The 18,726-nt window shown below is 46.9% G+C and overlaps 1 protein-coding gene across 2 annotated transcripts in view; it reads right to left on the bottom strand.

The window, feature by feature from the left end:
* Positions 1-8,477: 8,477 nt before the first annotated feature.
* Positions 8,478-18,726, bottom strand: part of ACOT9 (acyl-CoA thioesterase 9) — a 597,782-nt gene continuing 587,533 nt past the window's right edge. For both annotated transcript variants that reach the window (XM_078657838.1, XM_078657840.1), the window contains one exon: positions 8,478-8,994. In XM_078657838.1, the coding sequence (XP_078513964.1) occupies positions 8,921-8,994 (74 nt within the window). In that variant the 3' untranslated portion in view covers positions 8,478-8,920. The remainder of the gene's footprint in view (positions 8,995-18,726) is intronic.

The following is an 18,726-nucleotide window of genomic DNA, read 5'->3' as shown; positions in this document are numbered from 1 at the left end:
TTTAAAATTTCTTAAATTATCAAACCTGTCACTCCTAATCACTATTGGAAAAAACCCAGGCTGTTATTATAAAATGCAGTACTAAAAAAGTACAATATGTATATTCACCTTACCTGGTCCAAACTAGTAGATGTGTTGTAGTAAAATGCAAACAATACTGGAACACTCAGTATATTTATATTTTAAGTTTTTCAAATGTATATAAAAGATCTAAACCATCTTTGAACACTTATGTACCCCAGGCCTGACTGGTGAAGACATGAAGTGGTAGAGACATCCCTCAGACAGATTTGTGAATTGTTGCATTCCTGTAAGCTGGGTGAGACACACTTGAGAAGGGAGAGAGAGACTCCTCAGACCCTGTACACTTCAAAGGGTGCTTGATTCATTGAGAGATCACAAGGACCAGTGTGACCTGCGAGGAAGAGGAGAACGTAGGGAGAGTGCAGTCCAATGGGGAGCTCTGTAAAGTAGACTCCCGGTGTGAGGAGACTTCTGCTGCATCGATCAGGTCACTGCCCATGTGCAGATTCAAATCGGTGACCCCTGTATATCAGGAGAGTTCTACTGTGAAGATGGTCGTGAGCAGACTGCTGTGCGGAGAGAGTAAAGAATACACTGTATTGTTGCAGCAACCCCGTGTGCCAGAAGCTTATGTGTACGATACTGCCGGATAACGAGGTCTGAAGCCTGTGTTGAACCTTAGCAGCAACCTCGTATGCTAGGATGGGCCACCGTGGTACACACTGCTGTGCGGCGAGGGCCAGCACCTTAGCTGGTAATGTAACCTCGTATGCCAGTAGGGGCTGCCAGTATTAAGAGTGCTGTGAGTATCGGGCCACCACCCGAGAACTGTGAAGTTGTGTGACCCATAGGTCACAAGGAAGCATCTAGAATTGCACCTGATCTGCCCCATGAACTGAGGATGACCCCATAGGTGTATCTCCCGCCACTGGTGCCGAGAACGGGAGCTTCAGAATCCGACCCCCCTGGCCATTGGTGAGTGCTGAACGTACCGTGCAGGAACAGCACCAGAGCACCTGTGAAAACTGCTGGACCGGACTGTGTAAGCTCAAAATACAGCCCGTGCTTGCCGGGTGTTACCGCGCCTCCTGCATGCAACTGACTCACTGAACAGGAACAAAGACTAGCATGTGCCTGTGGATGGGGCACCTCACTGCTGGAGCAGATAATACTGTTTACAGGCCAACCAGGCCCCAAGTGACTCATTGCAAAGAGCTCTGCGGCGCCAAGACACTTTTCACTATTTTCTAAGAGTCAGAGTGGACTCTTAAATTAAGGCTTATCAGTGAATATTTCCTTGATGCAGCCATTAATGAATGGGGAAGAACCCGGACCACATTACATACAGCAAGTGGGACAGGGATTTGCCAGTGAATCACTAAAGCCCCAACCTCAAGGGGAAATGTGTTTTTGTTAAGGAATGTTGTAACCTTTCTTTGAATGCGTAGAATTAGAAATAAAATACTTATTATATTATAAAAATAAGTATTTGAATGGACATTGATTTACACACACTGATGTGTGCTCTTTGAGGTACGAGCTGTGTGCATTAATTCGTATTCACACTTACCCCCAATGGAGACCTTGACTGCTCATCCACAGGTACCACTGACTGTCAAGTGCAGAAGGAGCTTGGCCCTGTTGCTTAGGATCCATACTAGGCAGGTTCTTAGGCCATCAGGAGTAAACTGCCTCTACACCATGTTTGGGGCCAGTACCCCGAGTGCCCCATGGCCCTCTGAAAGGAGTTCTGATAATAATGTTCCGCTTTGGATGCAAGTTTTTTTCCCCCAGACAGGATCTTCTATAGTTTTGCCTCAAATTATTCCCTCTACATTCTGTAGAATAGTCATTTGTGACTGACAGCCGTTCTTTCTATTTTTGCTTCTCAACTACAAAAACATAAGGTATGGGGATTCTGGCCGATATTCCACTTGAATAACAACTCATTTTTGCCTGTCAAGAAAAGTCAATTCTTTCTTGAACATTAAGCATGCAAATATCTACATTTCCTTAAATGTGTAATGACTTTCAAATGTTTGGGCATGTGAATTACGGTTTTCATTTACAAAAAGTTAATTGAAATTCTAGTCACTGGAGTCAAACTTTGTATCCTTATTTTCTTTTCTATGCATTTATTTTGAAACAGCTTTGTGCTATTATTGTCTGCCTACAGTACATTTCCCTTCCGGAATTCAGGGAAACCATAACCTTTGTTTGATGTAGTGATTTTTTCCCCCTTAATTTGATATACTGATGACCCTAAAGTGTTCGGGTGTGCAGTGTTTGCATTCATGATGTGCTGCAGGATACCCTTATGCCTCGTTACAAGAAAGCCTACCTAGCTCTGCTAAAAGACAAGTTACTTACCTTCTGTAACGCATTATTTGGTAGGGACAATATCTAGCTGCAGATTCCTTACGTTTGAATTTTTCAGGTGTCAGGCTGTATCCGGAAACTTTTGCGTGAGCAGAACCCCTTGCGCGCACCGTTGGGTGGCTCCATTTGGCTCAGTGTGACGTTGCTGGCGTCAGTTATAGCGTTGCAGTCACTTATATAGGCACCACCCAGCCAAACGGATGTCAGTACTTTTCACTCTTCCACATCAGAAGCGCAGAGCCATGAATTGACTAACTTGATTGTGTGCCATAACTAGCGCCCTGAAAAAGGGAGTAACGTTAGCCCTAACAAATAAGTCAGCAGGGCATAGAGGGATTGGTGGACTGTAAGGAATCTACAGCTAGATATTGTGTCTACCAGGCAATGCGTCACCAAAGGTAAGTAACTTGTATATCTGATAGAGACTTCTATCTGCAGATTCCTTACCTTTGAATAGATACCCAAGCCATCCCATCCTGGTGGTGGGCTGCAGACAAATTTCTCACACTAAAGTCCTGCAGGACTGAACGGCAAAAAATGCCCGTCCAGGCAGAAGTGTGCAGAGATGACCACGTTGCTGCCTGGCAGATGTCCAGGACTGGGACACACCAATCCAACGCCGTGGTCGCAGCCTTCCCCTGGTGGAATAGGCTTGAAATCCCTCAGGAGCTGCTTCTTAGCCAGGGTGTTGCAGATCTTAATGCAGAGATCGACCCAGTGAGAGATGGTCTGTGTCTACACTGTCCGACCTTTCTTAGCTCCCACAAAGATTTGGTTTTTCACCTAGAACTCTTTTGTGTGGTCAAGGTAGAACAACAATGCTAATTTTGGGTCCAGTCGGTAGAGATGCTCCTCTTTCTTAGAAGGATGCGGGGGAGCAAAAAAGGTGGACAGTGTGATTAATTGACCTAGATGGGATGGAGTCACCACCTTTGGTAAAAATGAGGCACAGGTACGCAGTACCTCCTTGTCCACAAAAGATATAAAATAAGCATGACAATGCCTGCAACTAAACTCACCATCCAGGCAGATGTTATTGCCACTAGAAAGGCTGTCTTGATCGTAAGCAGCCAGAGGGAACGATTATACAAAGGCTCAAAAGGAGCACACATGAGAAATGTGGGAAACAAATTAAGGTCCCACTGTGGCATAACAAAGGGCATAGGTGGGAACATATGTACAATTTAAACAGAGAGGGTTGATCTGGCAGCCGCAAGAAAGCAGACAGAGCAGACAGATAACACTTGAGCATACCCAACACAGAGCCCTGCTGGGCAAGGGTAAGAATAAAGAGAAGGATAGTAGATGACGAAGCAGAGAGAGGGTCAATAAACCTTTTTTTTTTTTTACAATATTTTATAAACTTTTGCCAACGGCAGGCATATACCGTCTTAGTGGAAGGCCGCCTGACTGACAAGATCACCTCATATACTTCAGGAGGAAGGTCAAAAGCTATCAACTGTTGCCACTCAATCTGCACACTTGGAGGCGGAGAGTTGACAGGTTGGATGGAGGACTCTCCCTTGCTGCTGCAACAGAAGATCCTCCAGAAGGGGCAGCCTGATGGGAGGATCAATGCTCATTTTCAAAAGCTCTGGATACCAAACTCTCCTTTCTCAATTTGAAGACAGAAGAATGACTTGGGCCCGGTTGTTCTTGATCTTCTTGAGAACCCTGGGCAAGAGTTTTTATGGGCGGAAAGACGCACAGCAGGCCTAAGGTCTACTCACGACAAAAAGGATTGCTGAGCGATATCCATCTTGGAAACTCCAGCATGCAAAACTGCTGACATTGCGCCATCTCGAATAGATCTAACCAAGGCTCTCCCCACTGCTGAAAGAGACCTTGCATCATCTCTGACTGGAGACGCCCTTCGTGATCTGCTAGGCATCTACGGCTGAGCTCGTATGCCATGGTGTTCAGAGAACCTGCCAGGTGTTGAGCCACCAGGATAATGCCCTGTTCAAGCCATGTCCAGAGACACAGGGCCTCTTGACAAAGGGACCACAACCCCACCCATCCCTGTTAGTTGCAGTACCACATGGCGGTGATGTTGTCCATGAACACCTGCCTAAACTTTCCCTTGTCAGAGGGAAGAAATGCTTTCAATGCCAACGAAATCGCTCAAAGCTCCAACAAATTGATGTGGAGCCCCAACTCCACAGGAGACCAACATCCCCTGATCTCCACCTCTCCCAGATGGCCGCCCCATCCCAGGAGTGACATCTGTCACCACTGTGTGTTCTGGTTGGGGAAGGGAGAGTGGTCTGCCTCTCATCCGATCCCAGTTAGTCAGCCACCACTGCAGGTCTTTCGCAGTTCCCTCCGAGATCTGGACCATTTCTGAGTAATTCCCCTGATGTTCCACCCACTGAACAGCCCGCATACGCCATCTGGTGTGAGTTACCAACAGGATGCAGAAAGCCATTCGTCCAAGCAGCCTCAGAGTAATTCTCACTGAAATCCAGGATAGAGGCAAAAACAACGGAATCATAACCTGAATATCCTGAACTAGCTGCTCTGGAGGATAAGCCGGGACTGCACTGTGTCCAGAACAGCTCAGGTGAAAGGGAGCGCCTGAGGAGTCAGGTGTGACTTCCACACATTTATAGAGAACCCTAGCGAATTTAGAAGGCCCATCGTAGTCTGAAGGTGAGAGACGACAGCCTGGAGTGAAGACCCCTTCAACAGCCAATTGTCAAGGTAGGGAAAGACTGAAATCCCTAACTGGTGCAGATGAGATGCAACCACCGCCATCACCATCACCTTGGTATTCACCTGAGGGATGCTAGTAAGGCCAAAAGGTAGCAAAGTGAACTGAAAGTGCTTGTGGCCTAACTTGAAACACAGGCAACGCTCGGCAGGCTGGGGATGTGAAAATATGCATCCTGCAAGTCCAACGCTACCAACCTGTCTCTTTGGTCTAGGGCAGACAAGACTTGAGCCAACGTGAGCATCATGAACTTCTCCTTCTTGAGGAAGAGATTGATAGTCCGAAACTGGGACCCTCTTTATAGCCCCCTTGGGCAGGAGAGCTGTAATCTCCTCTTGGAGTAATTTTAAATGCTCCTCCGCTGCTGTTCTTGAAGTGGCAGAATAGGAAGAAAAGAAAGGAAAGGCAGAGAATAGCCTCCTGAATGATCTGCAAGACACACTAGTCCTATGTTATGGACCTCAAGTGGATGTGATGATTATGGATTCTCCCACCAACTGAAGTAGCAAGGTCTTACAGAGTCAGAGTAGGAGTGTTTGGAGGCTGTGTCTGCAGAGGGCAGGGTGACTGATGGCTTCTGGCTTTATTCCGAGGTCAGAATGCCCACGTCCTTGCAAAACTTGGGAACTTTGTGCAGAACAGTGGCTGGGATATGGTTGGCGTAGCTGGAAACCCCTTCCGTTACCACAAAAGGGGCAACAGCTAGACTGGCCACGTAGTGTTACTGAGAGAACCAAGGATCTGGCCGTAGCACGAGACTCCTTGAATCTCTCCAAGGTAGAGCCTGCCTTCTCTCCAAAAAGACAAGATCCGTCAAAAGGCATGTCCATCAAATTAGCCTGAACTTTGCCAGAGAAGCCATATGTGCTCAACCTGGTTTGGTGCCGTAAGGCCACTGTCGATGAAACCGCCCAGACCAGCGAGTCAGCAGTGTCAAGGACACACCTTTTTTTTTGCTGCTTCACTCCCGTTCTTCACTGCCTGCGAGTGTATGGTCCAGGCCGTCTCCGGGACCTGTGGTAGCACTTGCGCAACTATCTCCTAAAGAGAGGGAGAAATGGTCCAATAAACATGTGATATTCACTGACCGCAATGCCAGATTGGCGTAAGAAAACATCATCTTCCCAAGTGGTTCCAATCTCTTGGATTCCCTATTCGGAGACACAGAAGGGAATGTGCCATGTGAGGTAGAAGCCTGCACCATCAAGCTCTCAAAGGTTGGGTGTTGGCTGATAAACTTTGGGTCGCACGGAGCCAGGCAATGGCAACGTGCAATTGTCCTATTCACAGGAGCCCCTGTGCTAGGCTTGGACCACATGCCTAGAAGGACATCAGAAAGTGCTTCATTAAAGGGCAATAGGGTTTCAGAGGTGGAAGCCCCAAGCTGAAGCACTTCGTTCAGGAGATTAGTCCTGACCTGCATAGAGGGCAACTGCAGTCCACGGACCTCAGCTGCCCTCATTATCACCATTGCATAAGGAGCTCCCTCCGCCGTAGCTACAGTTGGAGGAGAAAGCATGCCAGTAACTGGAGATGTGTCCAGTTCACTGGCCTCCCCAAGTTCCTCATACCAGTCCACCGACAAATCCCGGTGTTCTCAAGGATTCATGAACCCCACCGAGTCCTCTCCCGTGCCTGAAAAGTCTTGAAAATGACCAGGCGATAAACTCTGAGTTCTATCGGCACCAGAATCGGCGTCAATTGACGCCGATCAGAGTCATAAGGGATAAGGATGGGTCTGACATGGTAAACAACGTTTGTAACAAAACCTTTTGTCCGCAGGGAATCACAACGCGGTTGTTACAACGACTGCGTTGTGATTCCGCATACCATTACTCCGCAAGTCGGAACAACGACCTGCGGAGGGGGGGGGGGGAAGGTGTTGGATTTAAAATCCAACACCTTCCCTACTGTCCGCACAGACTGGAGTTGGAATAGTAAATTATACTATTCCAATGTCCAGCGCCTCCCTCCGCAAGTTGTTGTTATGACTTGCGGGGTAATGGTATGTGGAATCACAACGCGGTCATTGTAACAACCGTGTTGTGATTCCCTCCGGACAAAAAGACTGCGGGATAAGGAGGCATATTCGTCGGACAATACCGGTTGACTCTGACGGCACCGACTTCTGGTCTGACATTGGGGAAGCTTGCATTGGCACAACCAGTGTCGGCCCGGATCCATGAGGCCCCACGGTGTCGTGGCCGGAGCCAATGGCGTCAAACTCAATGGGGCCTCCTCTGACCCCAGCAGGGCCCGAAGGCTCACCAGAGGGGTTGGCCCGCTTAAATAAGTGGTGCATGGTTTACGTAAAACTCTTAGATTTGAGCAGGGGTCACTCCGGCTCCCAGAAATGGGGTGGTGGTGAAGTCGACCCTGCTCTGGCTCCGCAGAACTGTGCCTAGAGCATAGGTGCTCCTTACCTCGTTCATCGCTGGATGACAGTTGGGGTGGAGACTAAGTCCGCTTGGGCTTCTTGTTCTTCTTGTGCCTCTTCCCCAAGTGTTCAGAGGACCTCAAATTGGAGGAAGAGGACTTAGGGCTCTGGGAGTGGTACAGCAAACACCTCTTCTTCAATCATTACTGGGATCTTCGCGGAGTCTCGCTGGCTGGCGTTGACTGCTGAGCCGCAAGGAGCTTCATAGCTTGCTCCCGGAGGGCCTTTGGAGCCATGGCCCGACCGTTCGAGCACGACTTCGGGTCATGGCCGTGCTCGAGACACCAGAGGCAGATGAGGTGAGGGTAACCGACATGGCGCAGTGACAGGACGCCACACGATTTGAACCCTGTCCTTCTAGAACATCTTCACAACACTTCCAGAAAAAAATGACAGAGGGATAACTGGCGTAGAAAGAAAAGAACTGATGTCCGCGCCTGTGTTGCGCCTTTATAGGTGACTGTCACATTATATACGATGCAGACAATGTCACACAGACCTGAACGGGGCCACCCAATAGCATGCGCAAGGGGTACTGCTCACGCAAAAGTTCCGGATCCAGCCTGATGCCTGGGAAAGTCCAAGGTAAGGAATCTGCAGCTAGAAGTCTTGATCAGATATGTAAAACTCTGGACCTGGTTTATAAAGTGCTTTCAATGTTTTGAGTCGTTGTATACTTAGGCAGGGTGTGTGCTAAACCGAAGCGTACCTTAATGACTGTTTGCAAGTCTGGATAACTTCCCTGGTTGTTTCTATAACTATTTAAGACTCCTGTTCCACTGAGCCCCCTTTCCTACATTCATGGCTCACCTATACACAAAATCCTGGAGCCAAGCATGGAGAGTGAGTATACTTTTGAAAACACACATAGGATGTCCACTTTAATGTTTAGACTTGTAAATGAATACCAAAGGTAGTAAAATGTGTTTTTTAAAAGTTTTTATTGATAATATACAGTAATGATAAACAGACATAGCTGCATTTCTTTAATTGACTTTAGCGATTTCGTTTTGCACATACATAAAACTTTAATGCAAATTTTGCATGCAAAATATGAAATATGTTTATGGTATACAGGGAAAACGTTATTCGTGATGCTGTTTTAAGAAGCTGTTTATTGCGCTCTGACTCCTGTTATTCTCTGGGGCAAGGCATTGCCAATTGGATAGATTGCATAGCACTGTGCAATTGCCTAGAGATTCATATGGTTTCAAAGCAAGTGACTGGAATCCTAACAGAAGCTGTATGCAGGTAAAATATATGAGTACTGCTCTGAGAGGTGAATTGTTTTCCTTTCAGGAATAGAAAACGTTTTGGCATACAATTTCTGATGTTATAATCTTCCAAGACGCTAACTTGACTACTCCTTACACGGGTGAATCCTTCTCGACTAAGGCACTGCTCTCATAATGGCGCTTCCCATCCAAGTACAGCATCGACTCTAGTAAATCAAAAAAGAGAAATTAAAATTGACAGATCAAAAACTAAGTGTCTTGATGAACTCCAGGAGAATTGAAGAAATGCAAAACAAAATTTCTCTACAATACTTATTTTACAGCCGAAAGATTCATACTGGGGAAGTGTATACATACATACATCAGCAGAGTGTCCAAAGGATTATAAACACACACACACGCAAAAGTGAAATGAACGTGAACAACACAAAAAGTGCCCAATTTTGTTTTTCAATGGCAGCTACAGATCAATTTGCCAATACAGTACAAAGAAAGAAATAATTTACTTCCATTACAACCCATTTTTATTGGTTGGCTAATGTATCAAATCACTCCAGTAAATCGACAGGGAACTTTAATACAATAAATTTTGTTTGCATATATGTAAGCAAAATATCTTCAACAAAATGGTTAGAACATTAATAATGTGTTTAGTGATGAACTCTACTCCACTAAAATGTGCTCTTGATTCGAGTCAGTTTGCTTGTATCAAAATTAGCGCAAATTTGTTTTACTTACAAAAATAAAAGTGTAAATCCAATTTGCCTGCATGGTGACTTTTTGGCCCAAGCCTCTCTCCTTTTCTTAAGTATTTGTCTGTCATCCGGCTGTCACTTGTCATCCAGTTAAGACAGAAGGCCCCACAGGAATGGTGCATCACCGACCACCACCCTTGTAAAAGCTTGACCCCCCAACCAGGCACTGCAACCGAGCGCAACACAGTAAAACAAGCTTGAAAATACAATAGGTCTCGCGTTTGATTAAGTTTAAGCCATTTGCTTTGCTAATGGTATTGTAATGGTATTGTATAGCAAAGCAATGGCTTTAACTTAAGAAGAGGCAAGACCTATTGCATTTGTTATGCTTGTACCTATTCCTTTCTTTATCTTGTCCTCTCCACACGTCTATATATCCATTCATTTAATAATAAATGCTTCTCACTTGTAATCTGTTCTCTTTCCTTACACCTCAGTTGTTCTGGATTGCCCTATCATCTTCTGATATCCTTTCCCTTTAGCCATCTCTACCAGCTTTCCTCCAGTCAGTTCCACCATCTCTTTGTTTTCCTTCCTCCTTCAGTATCATTTTTAGTAGTCTCCTTTTTTGTCTTTCATACACCGATTCTTCCCTCGTTTTCCTATCATTTAAAGTCCCTTTGTGCTTAGTCTCTGTGAATGGTACTGATAAAGTGGGTTAGGCGGGGTGTGTAGGGAGCATTGGTGCAGGAGTTCTAGTTAAACTGTACATAAAGTGTGTGAGCTTGCATAGTTACCACAGGAGGCCTGTTCTGCAGATACATCTGAAAAAATGCATTTGCAACTCCTCCAGCCTCACTGGCAATGACCATGGCTCTAGAAAGTATCACCCATAAGGAATGTGGTCCTATCAGTACACTGATGGAGTGCAGAGCTGTGAATCCTTGATGCATGATGTGGGGACAGGGGTTGCACTATGGAGCCCAAAAAAGAGTGTGTGACATATCTTAATGGTATAATAGTAAAGAATTGACTAGAATAGCTCAGTTAGCTCAGGCAAAAAGATGGCGCATTTTAATGATAGAGTGGTGGGGTTATTGAGCGGGGCATTTATGTGCACAAAAGACTGGGGAGAGGTTGGGGGAGGACGCGTCGCACGGATGTCTATGTTAAAAGGAAGCTGCATTTACATCTCCCCGTGGCTATGAAGCCGGCATTAAAATAGTTTGTGAAGGAATTTTCTGAACAATGCAAATCCTGTATCCTGTCGGGAGTAGTTGGGACCAGAGACCTTTTACTGAGCTCTCCTGGAGCTAGGAGGCGGCCCTTGCGATGGGACCAAGGCAAATAAAGGGATGTGAACCAGTTGTGGACGTGCGCTCAAGTCGCAATCTTAAAAAAGCGTAAACACAATCTCTGGTTGCAACCCTAAAATAGACAACGGCAATACTAAAAAAAAAATCTGTCTCCTTTCTGATAAATTTGCATGATTTTAGTCTCGGTTTCATGATAATGTGAAAAGGCATGCTAAGATGCTATTACCCTTTCACCCCCAAACCCTTTCCAGGCAGCTGCATTAAACCTGTACAAAAAAAGCAGGATTCTTCACTTAACGGAATCAACTTACAAGTAAAACAACTGCAAAAAAAACAAAAACACACAAGCCAAACTTTTGATACTCTCGAGGAATCTTGAGATAAAAGGTATTTACTTCCACACTGCTGACTACCAGCCATCAGCGGCTCACAAACCAACAGCAAAATACAAACAAAAACTTCCTGTACTTTTGTTGGCTTGAAAGTAACTATGGTTTTAACAGGCGCTGGCAACTTTAGCCATTCTAACCCCACCTCACACGTTCAAGCACAGAAGAAACCTCTGAAATGTCCAGACGTGGCGAGCACACTGCAAGCAGACAGAAAATGTTTGCTCTCCCAAGTGCTAAAATAAACTCACAACAGCATTGTTCGCCAGGTCAGTTCTTGGGAGAAAACGTCACAACACACAGCACATCAGATAGAATACAGCAGCATCCTTGCTTGGCCGGTCGGTTATTGTGAGACACGTCATAGCATACAGAACCTTGTGCAGAAAGGAACAGTAAAACACAGAGCACCACACAGAAACAGCATTCTTTGCAAGGTCAGCTGTCACAACGTACACAGAACATGACATCATACAGAATAAAAGAGCAAAACACAGGATGGCACACATAGCACAACAGCATAATTCTCCCTGTCAGCTGTTGGGAGAATACGAGCCGCAACACACAGGAAATCACACAGAACACAACAGTACACACTTAACAAAACAGAAACACACATACTACATCGCACAAAACACAACAGCGCCGTCCGCCTGGTCGGTTGTTAGGTGAATATGACAGGGTAAAAGGATCTCAAAAGTGAAAGCGATTGCGATTGTAAAAAAAACCAAGCGGCCATGAAAGCGATCGCGCGCAGCCCGCGCTAATTTAAAAGCACATGCGATGCAGCATTTTCGGTGCTATGGCAACAAAATGGCGTCGGACTGTCCACAGTCCCTACGGACACACACATGCTGTTTGCTAAGGACAAATGGCGAGAGCAGCCATGTTTGTTCATGCAGACGTGTGCATGAAAGCCCTCGGCAGAATGGATTCCAAAAGGTACTTGCAATAGGGAGGGCAGCGCATGTGCTGCTTTCACCAGGCGAGACCTAAAAACACTAAGTGCTTCATTTTCCTGTCATAGAACCTGCGTGGTAAGTCAACAACAAGCGCCCTCAACTCAGTGATCGTGCAACAGGCACTCAAATACTCGCTCAAAAAAATATTGAGGTAAGGGCGTACAAAAGAACCTCCCCACCTCCTGTAATGCAAAAAGAAGCACCAATGCGCTTCAACTCACGCCCAGACGTTAAAGACGCAAGACAACCCCCGAACTGCTACTTCTCCTACACTACTAAAGGACAACTCATTGGTATCACCGCTCACAGTGCAAGCATCTAGTGTATTTGACCTGTGGCCCAAACAAAGGAAAAACAAGTTATCAACATTTGCCTACATCAAAGATGAAAGAGCCATTCTTTACTCATCAGCAGAGGAGGTCAGAGAAGTACTTCCGACTCTTCAACCTCCGATGAACCCACAACTAGCTACTCCGGAAAAAGCCACAAATCGACTCACCAAAAACACCACCACAGTTAATACAACAGACTCATACAACAAATAGTCCAAACGCAACAGGCTCACAACCCTCCTCCCACCCCTGACAAGCTACCTTGAATTAATTAATAGAGCAGAAGCTGCACTGACTTTCTCCTATTTCTCAAACACAATCACAAACTGTCTATCAAACTATTAATCAATCTTTTCAGGCATTACAGTCACTCATGAAATCAAGTGCTGACTCAACGCCTCTCAAAACTTATGAGGCTTAAAGAAACTGCATTAAAATTGCCACGCCCGAGGTCACTCCACCTGAGATCGGCTCATCATCTGAACCTCATTACGTGCAATCGGAAGGAGCCTGTGCACAACAAATTGCAGTTCACATCACAAATTTAAACCAGTCCTCCATTAAGCCACCAGCTTCTCCTGAGAATGATCTCATTCCTGTCTCTCTAGCCTCTCTTTCGCACAAACTATTATTTATCAGAGGCTTCCGCGTTGAATCGCCAACTCAAAATGGCAGTTCAAACTCACCTTTTGACATATGGACTTGGCAACAATTGTTAAGCACATTAGAAACTACAATCAGTGTGAAGTTGGCCTGGTATATTTCTTGTCCACTAATTAAAGTGGACCCCACGGAAGACAGGTGCAGTGTGAGAACACGACCGCTTGCCATGTACAAATCCATGGGAGAGTCAATGTTGCAGTTTTAGTGTTTCACCCCTTCTCTGCGGGGGTAATTCCCCCGCTGTGCTAGGGGGCGGGGCGCGCACAGCGCCCCGGTGCTGATGACGAGCTCAGCTCGTCATCAGCCACAGTGCTCAGCAGGGGAATTATCCCTGCGTGTGAGCGTTCTAACGGCCATGATGAGCTCAGCTCGTCATCAGCACACGATGAGTAGTGGATTATGAGGAAACCCTTTGGAACTTAGAAGATTGGAGAGCCACCCCAACCGTGGATGCCGGAGTATCAGAGTTACCTATCCCAGGGAAGCTGGGTGCATAGGGTCGAAGTGGCGTCGGAAACCGCGTTGTTCACAATGGGAGTCTTCATAGAAATGCCAGCACTGGAAAGAAGAAAAGTGTCCAGTGGAACCCACAGGTGGAATCTTGAAGATAGGAACCTGAAAGCAGAGGGGAGTCTGGGTCACACAGGAGCAACCTGGGCTCGTTAGACGAATGCCCACGATGTCGGGTGCAAAGAAGGATACCTTGACTCTGCAGCCATGGGTACCAGTAGTCTTTGAAGACTACCAGGAGCCGGATACGAGTTGTCCTACGAAGGACGTCGAGTGCTGAGGGGTCGGTGTCTTGCAAGAGCACCAAAAAGCCTTGGCAGTGGCAACCCACGAGGAAGGTCATGGTCTGGCCAAGCAAGGACCAGGGGACTCACCACAGCAAGGGGAGTCAGGTCAGGCCTGGAGCAGCCAGGGGAGCCCAAGAAAATCAGTGTTGTCCCTCAAATGGACCCACAGGCCGAAGGCACAGGAGTCGCGAAGGGACCTCTAGCAGTTTCACAAAGTACCAGCTTGCAGGGCACAGTGTGCGAGGAGGCCGAAGTCCTTTGTACGAAACCTGCGCAGAGGTTGGGGCTTTCAACAGACCAATGCACTTAGTTGGGGAATGCCAACAAGCATATGCAATTGCAAAAGTACGCAGTTACACAGGGGTTCCGGTTATGCGGTCTCCAAGAGGGATACTGGCCTTAAACTTGGTGAGAGGGCAGCTCGATCTCAAGGAACGTAGGAAACTACCTCCTGTATTGCTGGAGCCTTTGGAGTCCACAGGAGCTCAGGTTCAGCAGACCAGTCAGTTGCGTTACGGTGCCGGTGAATGCAGGGGAGTGACTCCTTCACCCAAAGGGAGATACTTCAGATGTCCTGATGCTCCACAGGTCCTGCATGGAGCCTGTATGGTGCACGGGCACAGACAATGCTTTGGACGGAGAGGGAGACGAAGTCGGGCCAAGTCGAAGCCTAGCAAAGTCCAGAGTGTCCAGGTGGTCGAAGTTCAGTGGTTTCTTGATCAGAATCTTGTCCAGGTCGAATCTAGGGTCCTACAGCCAGTTAAGTCCTTTTGTACACACAGGAGAGGGTTGACCAGATTCAGGGGACCCTCCCAGGGAAGGTTCAGGACAGAGGGGAGGATACTCCCCTCACCTTTGCCCAGTTTCGCGCCAGAGCAGGAGCCGACGGCTCCCAGGACTGGTTTGAACTGGACTATGCACAGGGACACCAAGTGTGCCTCAGATGCAGACTTTCAGGCACTTTGGAAGTGCACCCATCCAGCCTCAATACACTAAATCCTGTCTGGGAGGTGGTCACACCTCCCTGTGACAGGATGCCTATTGTCCTGCCTTCCCCTGCTCGAGCTTGGCTCAGCAGCAGGAGGGCAGAAATGTGTATCTGGTCGGCAGAAACCATTTTGTGCTGCCCGGGTCGAGAAGGCTGGTACCAGAAAGACCAGTGACCCCACGGAGCTCATTTCAGAAGGGTGGAATCATACCTCCCACACTGGTTACCTAAGTGTGACTAGGCCAGAACCCATCTCAGAGCCAAGGTTAACCCTAATATTCCCTTGTTCCGGTACCACCACTTGAAACTGTACTAGGGGGAGCAGTTGCCTTACGGGCAGTGGTGGTTGGAGTTGAATTCTTGACCTTTTGGCAATTAGCATCATTTGTCCAATGGGTCTTTTCTTTACATAAGTAACACCAAGGTTTCTTTTTGCCTTTTCCTTTGTTGGATTGTGCCTCCCCTCCCCCAGATGCAGGTTTTTGGGGCCCTGATGAAGAATTTTGATCTTTACCCTTGTCCCCACCCTTATCTGAAGTTTTAGCATCTTGCTTCTTCTGGTCACCACCAGAACTGAACTTAAACTTGCACTGTTCAGTGGTTAAGCCAAACCCATCAATGAGAGCACTCTTCAGGACTAAATATTTGTCAGCATCCTCTTCTCTAACAGTGAGGAGCTTATCTCTACCTTTATCTAGAAAGGAGAGCACAAGATAACTGCCCACTGCTCCTGAGTGATGATTTGTACTTTACAGGCCCTCTCCAAAGCAGTTATCCACTTAAGGCTGTCATCCCCAACATGGGAGGGAGGGACAATCTTGCCGAGGTTCATATTGTCAAAAGAATGTTCCTTAACTCTAGAGACACTACTGCTGCCACCATGGGACTCTAGTCCTAACTTTTCTCTAGCCCTCTGGACTTCTAGGGACTTTATCAAGGGCCAATTGCTCTTGCCTGACCCTAAGCTTAGCTTTCTCAAGCTCAGGAAATTGATACTCCCTATCATAAGAGTGGTCCCTCTTGCTAGATACAGAGGTCCCTAAAGACTGTCATGAGTGATGTGATTCTGCAGAGGGAGATCTAGATCTCCTTGGTAAACTCTGCACTCTTCCAGGAGGTGTGAAGACGGGGCCATTTTGGCATTCGTCAGCATCTCCCTGAAGATCTGAGTTGTCCAGGTGGGACCCATCTTGGTCCTCCTGGCCAGGGTTTGAGTCTAGGTCATAAACTGTTTCGCCTCCTGACCGGTCTTCATTCCCTGTCTCACCCACTCTTTCCTGTTCATCTGACCCAGGGGTCTTCCTAAGGTAATCTAACAGTAACATCTCAATGAGACGTTGAGTGTCGGCACTTCTCGCTGTCTTCCGCCTACTAGAGGCACACAGGGCTTTCAATTCTTGGAATGAAAGCTCACTGTATCTAAAAGGCAGAGAGCCACTGGTGGCTTCTTCTTTAGTAGACATACTAAGTGTGGTGTGGTGTGTGCACCTACCTAACCTAGTGGGAAACTAAACGCTCTTAAGTTGGAGAAAAGGTGTGCTAAACCCTTAACTTACCCAACTCCAAGTTCAGTAGAACTTACTTATCTAAGCTAGTATTATATGTACCTAGTACTTAGTGGTATTCAGTTAATAAATACAAAGATTTATCTGGTAAAACAATGCAGGATCGAATCCCAACCGACACCAATGTGAGAAGTTGGCCTGGTATATGCTGTCCACTAATTAAAGTGGGCATCTTGCACCAGTCCAAACAACCCTTACGGGGATTTAAATGGTCAAAGATAACCCTAGAAAACTATCCAAGTAGTAGCTGTGGAGAGCAGCCTTCAGGCTTAGTCATGAAGGAATGTTAAGCAGCTTGTTTTACCAAAATGCAAACTTAATGTATTGATTAAATGAAAAGAGAACCACACAGTAGTTATAAAAATATGTATTATAACACCTTAAATACCTCACAGTATCTGCTACACACAGATAAACAAAAATCACACAATACTGTAGCACAAAAACAAACGTAAGTAGCACTAACACACAGTGTGCTCCACAGGGAGACCAAACCATATACTAAAATAGTGCACAACTCGAGTCAAGACAGTGTCTAGAGGTTGTAGAATCGCTGGGACCCCAAAGAACCACCCAAGGTGAGCAAGTAGGGACCCCACGGAGGATGGGTGCGGTGTGAAAACTGCGACTTTCCCATTGAATTGTACGTAGCACACCGTCGTGTTCAAGCATTTGTCCATGGTTGACCTTACTGGGCGGAAATCATACTGGGCATCTGCTAAAATGTTATCTTCTGTCCAGTGTCGCGTTGCAGCGTTTTGCCGTCCCAAGTGGCCGCCTAAACACATGCAGACATCGGGTTCCTCACTTCCAAGTGGAGATGAGGTCCCGGTCTAGTCCTTTTTGACTGTAAGCACTTCCGGGGGAAACGCTTAAACGCTGCGTTTCCCGCCGGGTCGGTGCTTCTGATTCCTTCACTGAGTCTGTTCGGAGCCCGGAAGACGCTACGCTGTGGACTGTAAGGTCACGAGCCGGAGCGCTGTTCCGTGACATAATTTGCCACGCTGTAGCGCTTGCCATGAGCCTGTCTTTATTGTTTATGCCGCGCTGGTACTGTTTGCACCCATCAGCACAGGAACGCTATATTTCTTTGTACTGGGCCGCGCTATAGCGCTTACCCGTGGTCCTGATTTTTGGACATTATCGCGCAGGAGCGCTATATTTTGTTTTGGGCAACATTTCTTACCGCGCAGGAGCGCTATATGAGTTGGCAGCTGTAATCGCGCAGGAGCGCTTGTTACCTGGAGGTTGTACTTTGGTTTGCCTTATCACCGTGCTGGAGCACCTTACTTTTGGTTTGCAGTATCACCGCGCAGGAGCGCTTTGTTTTGATAAGTTACGTTAGCGCAGGGGCGCTTGCATTGAATTCCAACTACCTTTCCTTGGTTCCAGAGTCCATACGAGCTATGGTGAGTCTATGGAGCAGGTGCTCATTCCTGCATTTGTTTAGTGGTCTACCCTGAAGGGGAGGTGTGGTCTATCTAATTGGGTCCTTCTTGTTTCCCCAGTTGTATCCAGATCCTTCCTCAAGCCACAACCACCAGCAGACCTCATCATTCCTTTGGTGGCTCCCTTCCCTGGTTTCATCCCATCCCTGCTGGGTGTCACTCTCCGCACGGGTCAGGTGGGTACAGGGACGGTGGCTCTTGTAGTCTCTGCGGAATCCCTTCACAAGCCAAAGGTGAGTCTTGTGGGGCATCCGACACCCAGCCTATCTAACAGGATGCATCCAAGCACCTTGACCACCAGGTCCAACAGGGAGATAGGTCTATAGCAGTGGGTACTGTCTCTATTTCTCTTTTTAAATACTGGGACTGTAGTAGATATGACCTAAGGGGACGGGTCTCTACTGCAGCATTAATGACAGCTGTAAGTACAGGTACCCACAAATTCAAGTTGAATTTATAAAGATCGGGGTGATCCCGTCTGGTGCCTTATTACTCGACAGGCCAACAATTCCCTTCCTAACTTCTTCAGTTGAAAAAAACAGCAGATTTCCCTTCACCCAATCCAGTAGCTATGGTCTTGTCAGGGGCGCACCAAAACATGTCCTCAAAGTGGTGCACCCATTCGTCCTCCTTTTTATGGGCCCCCAAGACGTTTCTAACATCCTCTGCTAAGATGGGACTATTTATGATGCTCCAGAACCTGGAGCTTCTTGCGGGACATACAAATGTTCCATTTAGCAAGCAAAAAAAAAGCCACGTAGAAGCATTTCAACTTGAGTTATT

This window comes from Lissotriton helveticus, chromosome 8 (assembly GCF_964261635.1).
Source record: "Lissotriton helveticus chromosome 8, aLisHel1.1, whole genome shotgun sequence".
NCBI lineage: Eukaryota > Metazoa > Chordata > Amphibia > Caudata > Salamandridae > Lissotriton > Lissotriton helveticus.
This window is presented reverse-complemented; position numbering and strand designations above follow the sequence as displayed.